At 41.6% G+C, this 18,539-nt stretch overlaps 1 protein-coding gene across 3 annotated transcripts in view; it reads right to left on the bottom strand.

The window, feature by feature from the left end:
• Positions 1-18,259, bottom strand: part of LOC137370971 (glutamate receptor 4) — a 271,296-nt gene extending 253,037 nt beyond the window's left edge. For all 3 annotated transcript variants that reach the window (XM_068032865.1, XM_068032864.1, XM_068032863.1), the window contains exons 1-2: positions 18,172-18,259; positions 16,461-16,619 (exon numbers count right to left, since the gene is read on the bottom strand). In XM_068032865.1, coding sequence (XP_067888966.1) covers positions 16,461-16,619; positions 18,172-18,259 — 247 coding nt within the window. The remainder of the gene's footprint in view (positions 1-16,460; positions 16,620-18,171) is intronic.
• Between the last annotated feature and the right edge of the window lie 280 nt (positions 18,260-18,539).

Raw genomic sequence — 18,539 nt, forward strand, 5'->3', positions numbered from 1 at the left:
GATTCAATTACTAGGGGTCACGAGTTCAAAGTGAGAGGGGAAGAGTTTAGGGGGGATATGCGTGGAAAGTTCTTTACGCAGAGGGTGGTGGGTGCCTGGAACGCGTTGCCAGCGGAGGTGGTAGACGCGGGCACAATAGCGTCTTTTAAGATGTATCTAGACAGATACATGAATGGGCAGGAAGCAAAGAGATACAGACCCTTAGAAAATAGGCGACATGTTTAGATAGAGGATCTGGATCGGCGCAGGCTTGGAGGGCCGAAGGGCCTGTTCCTGTGCTGTAATTTTCTTTGTTCTTTGTTCTTTGTTGAAGATGGTGGATGGGGTGCCAATCAAGAAGGCTGTTTTGTCCTGGATGGTGTCAAGCTTCTTGAGTGTTATTGGAGTTACACCCATTCAGGCAACTGGAGAGTATTCCATCACACTCCTAACCTGTGCCTTGTAGATGGTGGACAGGCATTGGGGAGTCAGGAGGTGCGTTACTCGCTGCAGAATTCCCGTTGAACATCAAAGGGAGATGGTTAGATTCTCTCTTGCTTGAGATAGTCATTGCCTGGTACTTGTGTGACATGAATGTTACTTTCCACTTATCAGCCCAAGCCTGGATGTTGTCCAGGTCTTGCTGCATATGGACATGGGCTGCTTCGTTATCTGAGGAGTCGTGAATGGTGCTAAACATTGTGTAATCATCAGCAAACATCCCCAGTTCTGACCTTATGATGGAGAGAAGGTCACTGATGAAGAAGCTGAAGATGGTTGCACCTAGGACACGACCCTGAGGAGCTCCTGCAGTGATGTCCTGGGACTGAGATGTTTGACCTTCAACAACCACAACCATCTTCCTTTGTGCTAGGTATGACTCCAACCAGCACAGAGTTTTCCCCCCAATTCTCATTGCTCCAGTTTTGCTGGGGCTCCTTGATGTCAAGGGCAGTCACTCTCACCTCACCTCATCTAAAATAGATGCAAGAGCTCTAGAGTGGGCACCCAGGACCTCCGATAAAGCCCTGTTCCAAGTTGTCAGCAGTAGGAAGAAGTTTCTGTTCCTCCCACTGAGTAGAAAATTCTCCAGCTAACACAAAAGACAATGGGAAGGACTGTGCAAAGAGATTAATGCAACAGGTGCAAAAAATGTTTATAATGATCTCACCAGAATTGTCAAAGTAAGAATCCTGCCTTTCACTTCAACTATTCTCTTCTCACAACTGCGTGATTTGCAATTCCACAACTCACAACACTCCCCTCACCCACTTCCTTCACACTTCTACATTCATTGTTCTTTCTTTTGGGCCTCCTTATCTCGAGAGACAATGGATACGCGCCTGGAGGTGGTCAGTGGTTTGTGAAGCAGCGCCTGGAGTGGCTATAAAGGCCAATTCTAGAGTGACAGGCTCTTCCACAGGTGCTGCAGAGAAATTTGTTTGTCGGGGCTGTTGCACAGTTGGCTCTCCCCTTGCGCCTCTGTCTTTTTTCCTGCCAACTACTAAGTCTCTTCGACTCGCCACATTTTAGCCCTGTCTTTATGGCTGCCCGCCAGCTCTGGCGAACGCTGGCAACTGACTCCCACGACTTGTGATCAATGCCACAGGATTTCATGTCGCGTTTGCAGACGTCTTTATAGCGGAGACATGGACGGCTGGTGGGTCTGATACCAGTGGCGAGCTCGCTGTACAATGTGTCTTTGGGGATCCTGCCATCTTCCATGCGGCTCACATGGCCAAGCCATCTCAAGCGCCGCTGACTCAGTAGTGTGTACAAGCTGGGGATGTTGGCCGCCTCGAGGACTTCTGTGTTGGAGATACGGTCCTGCCACCTGATGCCAAGTATTCTCCGGAGGCAGCAAAGATGGAATGAATTGAGACATCGCTCTTGGCTGGCATACATTGTCCAGGCCTCGCTGCCATAGAGCAAGGTACTGAGGACACAGGCTTGATACACTCGGACTTTTGTGTTCCGTGTCAGTGCGCCATTTTCCCACGCTCTGTTGGCCAGTCTGGATATAGCTGTGGAAGCCTTACCCATGCGCTTGTTGATTTCTGCATCTAGAGACAGGTTACTGGTGATAGTTGAGCCTAGGTAGGTGAACTCTTGAACCACTTCCAGAGCGTGGTCGCCAATATTGATACATGGAGCATTTCTGACATCCTGCCCCATGATGTTCGTTTTCTTGAGGCTGATGGTTAGGCCAAATTCATTGCAGGCAGCCGCAAACCTGTCGATGAGACTCTGCAGGCACTCTTCAGTGTGAGATGTTAAAGCAGCATCGTCAGCAAAGAGGAGTTCCCTGATGAGGACTTTCCGTACTTTGGACTTCGCTCTTAGACGGGCAGCATTATAGGCCAGCATTTATTGCCCATCTCTAATTGCCTTTAATAATGTGGTTCCTGAGTAGTTCCAGTGTGTGCCCTGGACGTCCACGGAAAAGGCAAATTCAATATGGCAGATGCTGCACTTCTGGCATGGGATGAACACACACGTACTGCTTGTCACATTGGACCCTTAGTCGCCTGTTTCCTACATGAAAAACAGGTGCAATGCGATCCAATTTCTAGGCCCCATTTGCCTCTTCTTTTCATAGATAAATACAAATAACTGGAGGTAGTTTTTGCCTGAAACATCAGTTCCACCTTGAGAGGCTTTATCGTCCCATCAGTCTGTCATTCATCTGTTTGAATAGTTAAACTACCTGTGCTCCTGTCAGCCCTGAAATGTTTTATTCATACACTCCTCAGCAAATGATAGATTGTAAAACCTTTTTTTTTTGCTGTGTCTAATGAGACCTTCACGTTCATTATTCATATCTGACCTTTAGTGAAAAGAAAACCGGGAGTGGAATCAACGACATGTTTCATGAACATTTTCCCAAACAACATCTGTAGAAAACTGTTACTATCGTTTATTTAAAATCTTGCACATGACACTGCAGGATTAACAATGAAAATAAACCCTACCTCCTGAATAATCTATTCACTCCACGGTATGACGAGTGAAGCAGCTTCATTCAGGTGAATACAGAAATAAATTAAAATGCTATATACTGATTTGGACAAGCACATTGGTGACCAACACAGCATCATGCAAAAGCAATGAAGGTTCTGGGGAAGGGCTATCAATGAATATTCATGATAAGCCCCCTGACTCCCAGAGACCTCTTTGTCCTCAGCCTCTTGCAGCATTCCAATGAAGCTTAACGCAAGCTCGAGGAACAGCACCTCATCTTTCAATTAGGCACTTTACAACCTTCTGGTCTCAATGCTGAGTTCAACAATTTTATTTGTTTCCCTTTTCCTTGCTGGTTTTGGTTTTTCTCTTTCTTTCCTTTTGCTTGGCAGCTGTTCATCATTCTGCCATTCACACCTCCTCTAGACACATCTTTTATTTCTTTACTTGTCCCATTAAATATATTCAAGAAGGAGATAGCTATATTTCTTAATGCCAAAGAGATCATGGGGAGACAGCGAGAACAGGGTACTGAATTAGATGATCAGCTATGATCTTTTTTGAATGGCGGAGCAGGCCCAAAGGGCCGAATGGCCGACTCCTGCTCCTATTTTCTATGTTTCTATGACCTCTCCCTTTGGCCCTGCACCACTAACGCTTTTGTCATTTAATCCCTCCTGTCTTCCACCCTATCACAGACCTTCCCTTTTGTACTTCTTCCCACCTTCCCCGATTTCACTTGTTTAAAACCTGTTACATCTCTACCTTTCCCAGTTCTGATGAAAGATCACAGAACTGAAACATTAACTCTGTTTCTCTCTCCACAGATGCAACCTGACCTGAGTATTTCCAGCATTTTCTGTTTTTATCGTGCAATTCTACTGTGTGACCATTGACCCTAACAGACTATAAGCTTGCAGATTTGCTAGTTTTAGTGTGTATTCCATATGAGCACAGATCAATTGCATTTAGTCACATAGTCTCATTCACGTCAACACAGCTACGAGTCCACAATGCAAAGAATGCTTGATTCCCCAGATCAGACGTATTAACATACTGACAGCATGGTTGAATCTTAAAATTATACTGATGCTTTATTTTTCAAATCCAAGAATACATTTAACTATTTATGGAAAGTAAAAGCAGCTAATCTTACACAATAAACACTAAATATCATTTTATTTTCTTTAATAATGTCATTGGTTCAAAGAGTTGTTACATTCTCAACAGATTCTATGCTGTGTAATTGTATCATGTATGCCAAGGGGAAAGGGAGGAAGGTGCCCTGCACGCCAGAAAAGCATTTGGAGACACCCTTGAGACCTGCTTCCAGTACAGTTCAAAGATTGTTTGCTATTGCTTATTTTGTCCATAATGTAATCAACATTGATTGTTTTGAAGCATGATTTAATTGAAAATTAAATGGTTCAATGATCTGATACAATTCATTTATGCATCGGAGAAACTTGGTATAGTGATAAATGTTTATAGTTTTAAGTTTTAAATTGTAAACTTTTGGGGTAGAATTTGTTTAGGGTCCATTTTCAGGTCCATCACCAAGAATGCATAAAGAACGTGCACCCTAGCCAAGAAGCTCCAGGCCAGCCTTGAATTGGGCCTCAGCCACCATTTCAATAATTTGTGCGAGTTGCCGACGCTGTCGTGTCTCCATTTTCAGCACGATGAATCTTGAGCCACTTGCTTTGCATTGCAAGATGGGCAATGGAAAAGGGGGCATGATCATGGGCCAGTAACAGTCTTCAGGAATGCTGTGGAGCACTGTGAACACACTTGCTCAAGGCAGACCAATTTGGCAAAAGGGTCCCAAAATAGCTGATAAGTGCCTCAAAAAATATGCAAGAGGCCCAACGCCTGTTTTAGGCAGCCGCCAGGGATGCCAAAAAAAAAACCTGACAAATTTAGCTGTAGCCTTAACACATACACAGAACAGACGCGGGCCACCCTATTGCTAAATGTATTATTGTGCCCACTTTACACCTTTACAGTGAAACGAAACAGAAAAAAATACATTAAACATAAATCAGTTATCAGCTGTTGAATAGCATCATTACAACGTTTATAACAATAATATCTGAGCATATTTGAGACATAACACGTGGTCAGTGTATAATGCTTGGGGGAGGGGGAAGAGAAAAGTGACTTTGGGCATATGGTTCCAAATCTATCCTCATGGGGTTTTCCTCAGATCATCACTGGGTCTGTTGTAGAGTAATTGATAGAGATAGATTTCTGTGATTACTGAACAACTCCATTATCTTGGCATCATATGACTACCTAGATGGTAGAAGGTGAACTAGACAGAATCTTGTTCTTCTTTATCTATAAATTCTTGTGTCTATGTTCCATATGACTTTGACATCACGATTCATGATTTTCTACAGCTGTTGACCCTAGCCCAATAAACCAGAAAAATAGATCCTGACCAATTTTAGAAGTAGAGAATTCCTGGTATGTGTATACACACTGAAACATGCATACAGTCACACTCACACACACAATGCACACGTGTCATTGCTGCTTATGATACAGCAAACCAGGCCCCTTAAACAAATGTGCATGGGAATTAGGCCAGAATCAGGATTGATCTCAGTGACCTGACGATAGAATGTAGTTATTCAGTGACTTAAGTTAATGGGCTGTATTTTATTCTGGCAACGAGATTCCCGGCGGGAGGCTGGAAGGTGGGGAGATCCCTGTTGCTATTTAATGATGGGCAGCCAATTAACTGCCTGCTGTCAAGGGTGGCCGGCAGCTCTGCAGTACTGGCAGCACCACTGGGAGTGGTGGCCACTACCAGTACTGCAGGAGGCCCTGCAGTATCAAAGAAGGAGACCACTCCAGGACAGGTAAGTGGAGACAGGGTTGCTGGGGCCATTCAGGCAGGTTGCGACCATGGGGTGGGGGTGGGGCATGTCTTCCCGGGGGGAGCCAGCGCTGCTGGGGGGCCCTCCAGGGGCTCTGGATTGCCCCCAAAAGAGGGATCCCCTCCCCTCCCCAGCTAGCAGGCCACCACATCTCATCTGGCAGTGTCACCACGTGGTGATGAGTCCCTCTGCCTTCAATAAAATTGGAGTGGAGGTGGCCAATTACTGGCCACTTAAGGGCCTCAATTGGCCTGGGGTGGGAAGACCGTTCTTGGCCTTCCCCAGCCCAGACAAAATGGCAGGGGTCCTGGGCAACATTGGGAACAGCACCCTTTGCCATTTTGTTTGCTCCCCCCCACCCCCCATCCCCCATCCCATCTCCATGCCTATCTCCAAGGGCAGAATAACATCTTGTCCGATATTTGTCCCTTTTTCAGTATTTGAATAATACTAACATTCAAAGATATAAAGACTCCTGTTGATTTATTTTAATTAGTGGATTATGGGGAAAAAAATCCATTATCTTCAGGAGGTCCAAGCTTCAGGTGTTTACCAATTAACACAAAAGTCCAATTTGGGTCACTTGGATTGCAGAAACCACTCCTACCTCATTTACTTTTATAACTTCTTGTTACTAGATTTTCAAATATTTAACTCTGAAAGGCTATACTTTCTCTATTTTCTAATTTTAAGGAGACAGTATACCTGAGAATAAAATGGTACTCCTGGGTTTCTACTCATTTTTTTAACAGTAAAATTAGCAAATGGAGAAAAATAAAGTTAAATGCTTTAACTTCACATCTAATTTGTCACTGAAAATATGAGTAAGAAAAAGGTTCCTCGTTATCTCAATGAGAACAATGTTAGCCTCTTTAAATACACTCTGGATAGTATTGATGTGTCGCGGGAACATAAACAATCATAAGTTTGACTGAAATTACAAAACACGGTAACAAAGGTTTAAAGCTGTTTTCCCGTTCATAAATTCTCCAGCAAAACATGTGAATATACTAATAATCTATATTCTGGCTGTTAAAAAAATTATGACAAGTTCTAATCAAACTTGATTGGTAGTAACTATTTCCTCAGCCTTTGTGTTTAAACAGTGTAGACTTCATAATCACATGCAATGCCACCCCTGAGCATAATATTCTCCTTTAGGCAGTGATCTTTATAATAACGTGGGATTAGCCCGAGTTTCCTGTGTTTAATTCCTAAAATACCGGACGATTTCAACAGACCAAAAAAATGAAGTCCAGGCAATTGGTTATTAAAGGTGTTGGGGCTTCACGGTTACGTTTTCACTCTTGAAAGGGCAAAAACTCATAATATGGTATGTTTTGAAAATATTTGCTTGTTAGTGAAGCGGATGTGTGAATATTGTATATTCACAGTAGTGAACTCTTTAACCTCAATTTCTGAATTCAGCTCCCAAAAGTAGAGTGCAGTGCTGCAAGCGTGCAATCGCTTGATTTCCCGTTATCGATCTCTGCTACCAAAAAGCAAATACCTTCAGAATGAATCCCATTAGAGTGTGAATTCTGCAGCTAATCTTTATCCACAGAGTGGTTTTGCTATTTACATTTTAGGACACAAGCACAGTTTTCTCCTTTGTTGTCCTGATGCATTATGGACACAAGCTGCAATCATGATCTGTTTGAAAGCTTCAAGGAAGGCCGGGTAAGATAAAGGATTGCAGGGTGGTATTGTTTGAGTTGTAGTTCTACCTTTCTCATAAAACTGTACAAGATTGGAAGCGAAGGTAAAAATTGAAGGCTTCAAAATTTCATGCAGAACGCAAAAAATAACTGAATACAATTTCATGATATAGATGTGGAGTTCTGTTATCTACAACAACCCTTCTGCAGAAAGGTATACGACAGTGCAATGAACTGAAAGGTGAAAAGCCAACAGTCCAAAAGTAAATAGCAACACCGCATGCTTGTAACTGAACTTGCATTCAGATATACTGATTGCTCCGCTTAATATTTTAAGTCTCAAATTTCAAATAGCAGACCAACTCTTTCTTAGCTTCTTCTCCTCTACAGCTTTCAAAGAAATGCTATTCCCATTCAAATGGCAATGCCCTGAATTAATCGGTCAGACCTCAAATCTTTGAGATGGATGCCCATCAAAGCATGGCTCCACAATCCAGCATACAACCATTGGCTCCAGAGGACAATATTGAGATTACATTTTCTATTTCTGCATTCCGTTTGTGCCAGCTTTATTCACAAAGGCAATTTTGAGTGGCTTTAAAGTTGCATGTTGCAATGAGGGCTTACTGTTATATCTGTCATTAAATAAAGTGTCACAATTGGTTGGTGGGAAGAACCATCAGTTCCAACACCAGTGTGCTATATGTACAATTAGCTGTGGTACAGAGTTTACCAAATGCTGCCATGTATCAATTCAAAATGCAGTGTTTTGTATACAACCAACTGTAACAGTAGCAATCTATCTTCTAGAGCTTAGGGATGAAGCATGAAGCCATTGTTCAGGGATGAACAACTGTGGCAAACAGAAAAAGTCATTGTAATATTCTCATATTCAACTGAAGGGTCATAAAAAATTCAGACTAATTAGAAGCATTTAAGCCTCATCAAATCAAAATGGAAACCTGAAATTATTGCATACTTCTGGTGTTAGATGTTTTGAAAATATTATGGGCAAAGCCATTGGAGTGTCAATGACATTAAAAGGTAATAAAATACTTGTAATAAATTAAAAATAAGAAAGAATCCAACAGGTTGCATATGTACTTATAATTCAGTATGGCTTTCAGATTATATTCAGTGGCAGATGTGCTGAAAAGATGTATTAAGTCAGTGTTTATACAACATGGAAATTAGGGATATACACTTCTCATGGATCAACTGAAAATAATTTCCTTCAGCACTCCATCTCTAGATCTCGGGAATTCTCCCCATTGCAGTGACCCCAAGTATCCTGCGGACTCTGTTGGCCACTAAAATGCATATGATGGTTAAAGCATTGAGCAGCAGAATCAGAATAAATGGAACTCCTGGGCTACAATGTGATGAAGGAACTCAATTGTTATTCAGAACAGAGATTCCTGAACACTAAATGTTAGACCACAAAACCAGGGGATTTTGTTTAATGTATGTTGCTGGTAGAATACTGCAAAATGGTTCTTCATTCTTTATTTGAACAGTAGTTGGTACACCCAAGTTGTGGAAGTGCTTGTCATTCCAGTAGTTTCAATCACATGAATGCTGGTGTCCTCTAGCCAACAAACAATTGATTTATTTTAGGATTCTGGTCAGCTTTGGCTTAAGGGACAAGTGCTATGTTCATTGCATTGTCAGCTGGTTTACATTAGCTTTGCAATATTTTTGAAAAATGCAGCAGCCACTTAATGGAACTCACTTGAGTGCTTCCAGATATCACAAAGGACAAAGCTAAAAACAGACACATTGGTAAAATAATTCTTTAAACTACAAGTATCTGTTATTTTCTTTCTGTCATGTACATAGATACATGTACTAAGTAGTTTATATACATAGAATTAACAGCACAGAAACAGGCTATTTGGCCAAACTGGTCTTTTCTGATGTTTATGTTCCACATCAGCCTCCTCCCAAACCACCACATCTAGCCCTGTCAGTGTACTCTTCTATTCCTTTATGTCTCATGCACTTATCTAGCTTCCCCTTAAATACAATTCAATTCCATTTGTTACTCCTCAGATAATGAAGCAGCCTATGCAAGACCTGGACAACATTTAAGCTTGGGCTGTTAACTGCAAGTAAGATTCATGCCACTTAAGTGCATAGTAATGACCATCTCCAAAAAGAGAGTGTGTAACTACCTCCTTTGACATTCCACAGGAATGCAATCACTGAATCTCCCACCATCAACATCCTGGGAGTCTCCATTGACCAGAAACTTAACTGGACCAGCCACACAGGTACTGTGTCTATGAGAGCAGCTCAGAGGTTGGGAATCCTGCAGCAAATAACTCACCTCCTCACTCCCCGAAGCCTTTCCATCATCTACAAGTTAGGAGTGCAATGCAATACTCCCCACTTGCCTGGATGAGTGCAGCTCCAACAACACTCAAGAAGCTCGACACGATCCAAGACCAAGTAACCAACTTGATTGGCACCCCATCTACTACCTTTATCTCCCTCCCTGTGACTACAGTTTATACCATCTACAAGATGCACTACAGCAACTCACCAAGGTTTCTTTGACAGCACCTTCCAAACCCGCAACCTTCACAGTTTGGAAGAACAATGGCAGCAGGCACATGGGAACATCAACACCTGCAAGTTCCCCTTCAACTCACACATCATCCTGACTTGGAACTATAATCTCTGTTCCTTCATCATCACTGGGTCAAAATCCTGGAACTCCCTAATTAACGGCACAGCGGGTGTTCCTAAGTCACACAAACTGTGGTGTGAAGCCAGCTCACCTTCTCTGCAGCAATTAGGGATAGGCAATAATTGCTGACCTTACCAGCAATGCCCACATTCCATGAACAAATAGAAAGTTATTTGCTTTAACTGCTTCTTGTGGTATTAAGTTCCACTTTCTAACCACTCTCTGGGCGAAGAAGTTTCTCTTGACTTTCTAATTGGATTTATGTGTTTTGGTAGCACTTGCTGTCTATTTTCATCTCTTTGTACATTCTATTTGTCCTGATGCATTTGTGTGTGCAAAGTTACATGATGGAGCTATTCCTTAAGACTGCAAATGTTATGTCCCCAAATGGTCTGAAAGCAAGTCATAATTTTGGACACACATCGTATGTTTTATTTTGTACACCTGCTTTCTCATATCATCAATAGATATTTTAGGTTTCTGTCGGTTTACATGGTGACAAAGTTACTGTTTCGATGAGAACAACTCACATTTATATTGCTTCCAAAGCTCTTCATAGAGGACATGTTGAACAGTAGTAAGGAAATTGCAAGGACTACAAGAAAGACTTTTTGAAATACTTTGGAGGTGGATAGAGAAGTAGCAAGACAGAGAAATTTAGGGAGTGAATTCCAAAGAGGCCAATTGGCACATCTGAAGACTCTTCCATTGATGGTGACGTGGAGGGAAAGGGCTTCACAGAAGTTTAAAGTTGGAAGGTGAATGCAGTGTTGTCCGATAAATTGGACACTATCCACATGTGGCTAATTGGGAATCCAGATGTGATTAATTGCATTGCTGATTGGTAAATAAATGAGCAATAGACACCATGTTATCTCAGTACGGTGCATAAGTATGTGCTTTAATATTTTTGTGCATTTATTGATAAAATGGTATAGCAAGAAGAAAAGCGCGAGTGCTTTGCTTAGCTACCAAATGATGGTAGATATTGTTAAGTAAATAACAGAAGTACATTTACCTGCAGTGTGTGAGCATATGCAGGGGATTTTTTCCTAAAATTAGTGCATATGGCTAAAATTATTTTGCTTTGCCACACTTGTGGCTTATCAGCAATTTCAATTGGACAACTTTGGGTTAGAGGGCGCAGGCTAAACAGCTGCATGTTTTCTTAAATGTAATTATGTCTATCTTGCTTAAGTAATTTCCATTTTCAATTGTTTTATGCGCATATGCTGATTACTGTGGAGGATTGTGTAGCTCGGTTGCCTAGCTGGCTAGTCTGTAGTTCAAAATAACGTCAACAGCTCGGGTTCAATTCCTCTTCCGACCCGAGGAAGGTAAGAGGAATCCACCTCATATACTCTCTTCCTTAGTCATGCTCATCTCTACTGCGTGAAGAAAAAAAAGAGTAGATCTGCTCGATGGCAGAACGCGACCACAGCACTGCCTGTCACTATATTCATGTTTGCCTGTTGGGTTCTGCATCTTTGTATCTCAATCAACCAATGTGTTGTCAGGTCTTTATTCATTAACATGCACAGAAGAATAAATAACTATCTAAACTTGCACGCTTGCGTTGTATAGCTTTGCTAATACCCAGATGCAAGTTTCCGACTGGAACAGATTCTGAAACATTGGCAAATACAAATCAAGATGCGTAGATCTCTTTCAACTGTATCAGAGGCTAATTGGATTCTTGCACTGAAAGAAATGATCATTGATACTTCAGCAAGATGTCAGATACGAGACCTCTATTGGACCAATTCAGATCTAATTAGATTTATCTAAATGTCCACTCCAGTGTTGTGGCTGAGAACTCCTAACGCTATTTTATAGAGTTGATGAAAGGACAGAGACAGCATCCTAAATACCACTAGATCAGCTTTAAATTCCTTATTTGGTTGTTTAAGTTGACAAACAGGAATTCCTGCCCCAGACAATGGCTAATGCATCCCAAGCAGGTACCCCTTGGAATTTCTTTTTGTCATAAGTACCAGTAAATCATGTGAATATTATGGACCCAAGATGCTTCTCAGCAGTGTATTTACATTGTTTTTAAACATGTTTGTGTGTTTTCTCACCTTACAACAACTTGCATTTATCGCTCATGTAGCAAAACATTTTAAGGCGCTTCACAGGAGCGTCAAACAAAACCAAACCCCTTAAGGAAATACTAGGGCAGATGACCATAAGCTTGGTCAAAGAGATAAGTTTTAAGGAACATCTGCAACATATGAAATAAAAACAAGAAATGCTGGAACCACTCAGCAGGTCTGGCAGCATCTGTGGAAAGAGAAGCAGAGTTAACGTTTCGGGTCACTGACCCTTCTTCACTGGCCTGAAACGTTAACTCTGCTTCTCTTTCCACAGATGCTGCCGGACCTGCTGAGTGGTTCCAGCATTTCTTGTTTTTATTTCAGATTCCCAGCATCCGCAGTATTTTGCTTTTATTATATCTGCAACATATGCTTTTGTTGGAAGTTGATGTGAATGAATGTGTTCCAGTTAAGGATGAATTTGAAGGTATATTGACAGGACAGTTTGCGAAAACTCTACTTTTCATAACACAGTTCATAACCAGTATCTCGAGCCATATTTCATAAATGGATATTCAGTGAAACTGAAAACAGAAGATATTTTATATTTTTACCAATTTTACCTCCTCCCCTGAAGGCGTTGTCTCTATTGATTAAGGGCAGAGGGTGTGCTCCCGAGGCTGGTGGGTCCAATGGGGACCATCCAGCAATGACACATCGGCAGCCCCACCATCCGAGGGGATGCAGGTAAGGGAGAGAAAGGGCGCTTCAAGATGGAAGCTGCTCTGAAATTCATTTTAAAAAGGCCACAGCTGCCGGGCCGTCCCAAGGGTCATGGCAGATGTTTGGGGGAGTGGATTGGAGGACTGGCAAAAACTTCCTACCCACCCCGGTCTGCCGCCGGAAGGCCACCTCCAACCCTTGGCCGTGTTTCAGCCTCGGTGAAAATTCCAGTCGGCTTCAGCTGAGTGGCCTTAATAGGCCATTTAATTGTTCTAATAAACTACTCGCCCACTCATCCCAGAACAAAAATAGCCCGGAGGCAGGAACATACCAGCAACCCGACACGCCACTCTCCAACACCAATTTGTGGGCCTTCCTACCTCGGCTCCCACCTCGACAGGAATTGAAAATTCTGTCCAAGGGGTGCTAAGAATGCATTCTTTAATCTGAATTCCATTTTACAAACATGTGTGCATTTATCTTTACCGCACAAAGAGGCATCTGACACTTTTTTTTGTCAATTTCGCTGCTGCATTTTGCAGCACCATTACTGGCAACCAGGTTTCAAATTGTGACAGCATATTAGATAATCAGTTCATGTTGCAAATATTCTATTCCCTATTACTGTTCATTTTGCAAACTTAATTCATTTCAAAATGCCCAACAGATTATTCCAAATACCAGAGAAATTGACTTCCTCAAAATCATCAATGACACTGCCGTGTTTATTTTGACCACCCTGTAGTAATACTCTTTGCTCTCTCTGCAGTCTTTGAGCTAGTCAACCACTTCACCCTCCTCCAACACTTCCTCCTGTTCCCCAAACTATCCTGGTTTGGTTTATTTTTTCTATCTAACTATAGCTAGAGTATCACAAGAAGGGCTCCCCCCGCACCCCCCCCCCCCCTATTCCTCTACTGTCACTTCAGCAGTCTCACACTGAATCCATCCTTGGTCCTCTCATTCTCCTCTCCCAAATGCTGTTCCTTTGTAACATGATCTACAGACATGCGGTCAGTTCCAAATGTATGCTGATGACATCCAACTCTACCTCTATAATATAATATAATATAAAAGCAAAATACTGCAGATGCTGGAAATCTGAAATAAAAACAAGAAATGCTGGAACCACTCAGCAGGTCTGGCAGCATCTGTGGAAAGAGAAGCAGAGTTAACGTTTCAGGTCAGTGACCCTTCTTCGGAACTGACAAATATAAAAATGTCACAGGTTATAAGCAAGTGAGGTGGGGGTGGGGCAAGAGATAACAAAGGAGAAGGTGTAGATTGGACAAGGCCACATAGCTGACCAAAAGGTCATGGAGCAAAGGCAAACAATATGTTAATGGTGTATTGAAAGACAAAGCATTAGTACAGAATAGGTGTTAACGGACTGAATATTGAACAGCAGCAAGTGCAAACATGAAAAAAAAACAATGAGTAAGCAAACTGAACAAACTAAGATGAAATGAAATAAATGCAAAAAAAAGGTTGTAAAAAATGTAAAAAAGAAAAAAAGAAAAAACAACTAAAAATGAAAGTAAAATGGGGGGCTGTCATGCACTGAAATTATTGAACTCAATGTTCAGTCCGGCAGGCTGTAGTGTGCCTAATCGGTAGATGAGATGCTGTTCCTCGAGCTTGCGTTGATGTTCACTGGAACACTGCAGCAATCCCAGGACAGAGATGTGAGCATGAGAGCAGGGGGGAGTGTTGAAATGGCAAGCAACCGGAAGCTCAGGGTCCTGCTTGCAGACCGAGCGGAGGTGTTCCGCAAAACGGTCACCCAGTCTGCGCTTGGTCTCCCCAATGTAGAGGAAACCACATTGTGAGCAGCGAATACGGTATACTACATTGAAAGAAGTACAAGTAAATCGCTGCTTCACCTGAAAGGAGTGTTTGGGACCTCTCTAACACTCTTTTGACATCTCCATTGCTTCTTCAACATCCAGTCTTGGGGGATGAGCTACAATTTTCTCCTGCCACTGAAGCCACTGCCACAAACTCTATTCCCCTCCTGGATAACTGCCTCAGGCTGAACCAGGCTATTCACAGCCTTTGACCCCATGTCACACCAAGACCTGCTCATCCATTTTCTTTGCTCTCCATTACTCATTGACTTCTGGTACCTATATGCCACAAACTTCAAATTCTCAGCCTCATATTTCAATCCTGTAGTAGCTTTGTTCCTCCCTATTTGAGTAACCTCATATGGTGCTGAAACTCAACCACCCCACACCGCAGATTGCTGTGCTCATCTGATTCAGCCTCTTGTGCATCTTCTTTCTTTTTCTCTATCATTGATTGCTGTACCTTCAGCTGCCCAGGCCCCATGTTCTGGCATTCCCTGTAATACTCTCTACCTCGTCACTTCCCTCTCCTCCTTCAAGACCTTCCTTTAAAAGTCACCTCTGACCAATCCTTCTGCTTTTGCTCAGTTTCCATCATTTTCCCTTACACCTTTTGAAACACCTTCAGATGTTTTCTATTTTAAAAGCACTATATAAATGCAGGTTATTTTTTAAATGTAACGCATCAAAATGAGTAAAAGATAGCACAAGATTGTAATGTACTTAAAATTAGGTACATTCATTAAAAATTATGCAATCTTCATGTTAATGCATATATGGAAATAACCTTTCTATTGACTCTACTATTTGAACACTAAATGCCTCAGGATGGACTTGTTAAAATGTTCCTGGGTGTTTCACTGCTACATTCTACAGTCTTAATTGAGATAGAAAATTCATCATTATCATAACACTAACGAAACAAATTTAGCAAAATAATTTAAATTGGTTGATAATCTGCTTTGGAGGACTTGCTGTTTGATCCGCCAGTTTTGTCTTAGCCCTCTGACTTTAAGTGATTGTATCCGGGGTACTAGTTCAAACTGAGGTACTATCAATATTAGATGCATCAGTTAGGAAAGAAACAAGCTATCATGATACCATGTTGAGGATGAGTGAACGAACCAATGGAGACAACTTAACCCTGACATTGGAAGCAGAATGGTCTTTGACTGACGTTTATAAATCCAACTGCGACGCAAGATCTTATTATTATTCATTAACCTAAATAGATGTTTTTGTTCTTAACCTCAAATGGGGGTAAACAACCAGTTTATTTTAATAATTGAAACTGCTGACAGCAAAGCGTTTAGAGGGCAGATTACGGGGAAACTCATTAATTGTCCTTGCAACGGCTAAAAACGGTGATAGCATCATAAAATGTAATGATTCAGTCAAACTGTTTATCGTCTGGAAAAGCAAAAAAAAAATAGTTAAAAGAAAAAGCTTCTTGACATTCTCCAACTCCAAAGCTACGACCACACGTAAAAAAGCACTTAGTGGCATCTGGTCTAAAAGCAATTTTTAGTGACTGTAAGTATTAATTACCCTTTTCAATCACGTGCCCACAACAGGACGGCGTCAGTACATTTTAAAAAGGCCATTCGCCGCAGTCTTGAGTTTTCCTGTGACAATTAATTCTTTTCGATAAACGGCTCAAACAAAGCGTTTCTACTTACAGGCATTTGTTACAGCAAAGCTGTTGGCTGTTTCAATGTTGTCCACATGAGGAACCAAATTGAAAGGTGCTTCAGTCGTGTTGGGGTTAGTATTGTGAAGATAAATTGCAAAGCGAAATGCACTGTATTCCTGATCAGAATATCTCATGAAGAGCCCTCCTGTAATAAGGGGGAAAAAAGCAATGGAGGTACAATCAGCTAATAGCATTCCATTAGCAATTTGTGTTACCAAAACTGATTCAATGTACTAATGAATTGGAAACCCATCACGCTGTTAGAAAAAAATAAACAGACCTTCAAGTAAAAATAGTAGCATCTTTTCACTGAGCAATATTGTGTTGATTGGGGAGCAAGTTGGCTGCAGTTTGAGTAAACTTGCAAAGATTTGAAGGCATTATCAGACCACTAAACCCTACAATCAGCACTCCATCCAACTAAAACAGGAAGAGCAAGTGATCCACTTTTAAGATGCCGTGTTATTGTGCCATAGAATCGTTAATTACTAGTCTTTAGTAATATAATTGATGTAATGTTATGATGTGCAAGAGCTCTACATCTACAAAAGTACCCTAAACTCTTGCATCAAACCATCACACCCCCCGCCCCCCAATCCCCCACCCCGTACCAAAATGTTTACAGATCAAATAACGTCAGCATTCCGCCGTGCCTCTTCGTGCAATGAGGACAGAATGGACACATCGATTATTAACTAACAGCCTGGGGTTTTCAGAAAAAAGCACTATTTTAATGTATAGAAAACTTCTACAGCCATTAGGAAATTCAAAACACACTTAAAAATAAACATCGCCACGACCAAAGAAGACGAATCATACATAAAATAGCAACTTTTCAACGTGGGTCATTATGAAGTGCAGGCAGAATCCGAAGCATCTCATCAACACGGCCTTGGTAAATGACATTGATGCAATGATCCACACATTGGAAAATACCAGATATATCCATTACCTCAAAATCCTCAGAAAGAAAGCGACAATGATATAACTAACTTTGCAGCTTGGTGCGAGATAACTCATTACATTTTTACACCGTTCATTGTTACAGAATCGCCTTTCTCCAGAACTTGTCCGTACACAGAAAAAATACATATTATGTCAACTTTTCCCCCTCAGCCAAGCTCATTGATTATGAGCAAATAGATAAATATATATATATATATATATATATAATCAGAACCAGTTAATACATCTCATTAGCAACCGCTGACTGGAATCTGATGCAATGCTACACTGATTTAACATATATATTCTTTATACTACAACACATAATGCGAACGGAATAAAAGAAAAATGTACACATAGAAGATCAACTTTTTCAGCAACTGGCTAGCAGCAACAACAGTACGAATGAGCCAGCAGTATCCCATTAACAAGCTCTTCGCCAGCATAACTGCTGCAGTGTTCCAACACAATAAAACGGCACCAACTACTCCCTCCAAACATCATAAAGGGTCAAAATGTTCCATAACTCTATCTTTTTCAAAATAACTAACTCCCCGTTTTCCCACACACAAACACACACAGGCATATATATATATTTATGTATAATTGCAAATTCTTGAGCAAAAGGAAGAGAGATGCTGGCTATTGTATTTTTAAATGCACCAACCGAGGATACACGGACGCATTGACAGATCGTTACAACATATTCACACTTTTTTGTTTGAAAAAAGGAATCGGATCAATTATCTTACCTATTTGTACACTGGTGGGAAAGGCTCCTAGAGCAAGCCCCAAAAAGCCAGAGCAAAGCAAGACAATTTGTCTGCCGATCCGCCTCATCTTCTTGTGTTAGATGTGATTGAGAGGCATCGAGGATGGCAACACACGGGGCACAGCGCGCTCTCCTAACAATCCACCCTGGGCATTTTTTCCGCAGTCTCCACAGTCAGAGCGAATGTGTCCAGCTGAATCTTGTGGCGCTGGGATTCGTGCACATGCAAGATGGTGGTGTTGGGAGCGTCTAGTGGCTGGCAGGGGAGATGAGACATGCGCTATCTATCTCCGGCACTCTCACTCAGCCCTATTGACCAGAGATGATCGCAGGCTTTATTAAGCAGCA

Source organism: Heterodontus francisci, chromosome 6 (assembly GCF_036365525.1).
Source record: "Heterodontus francisci isolate sHetFra1 chromosome 6, sHetFra1.hap1, whole genome shotgun sequence".
NCBI lineage: Eukaryota > Metazoa > Chordata > Chondrichthyes > Heterodontiformes > Heterodontidae > Heterodontus > Heterodontus francisci.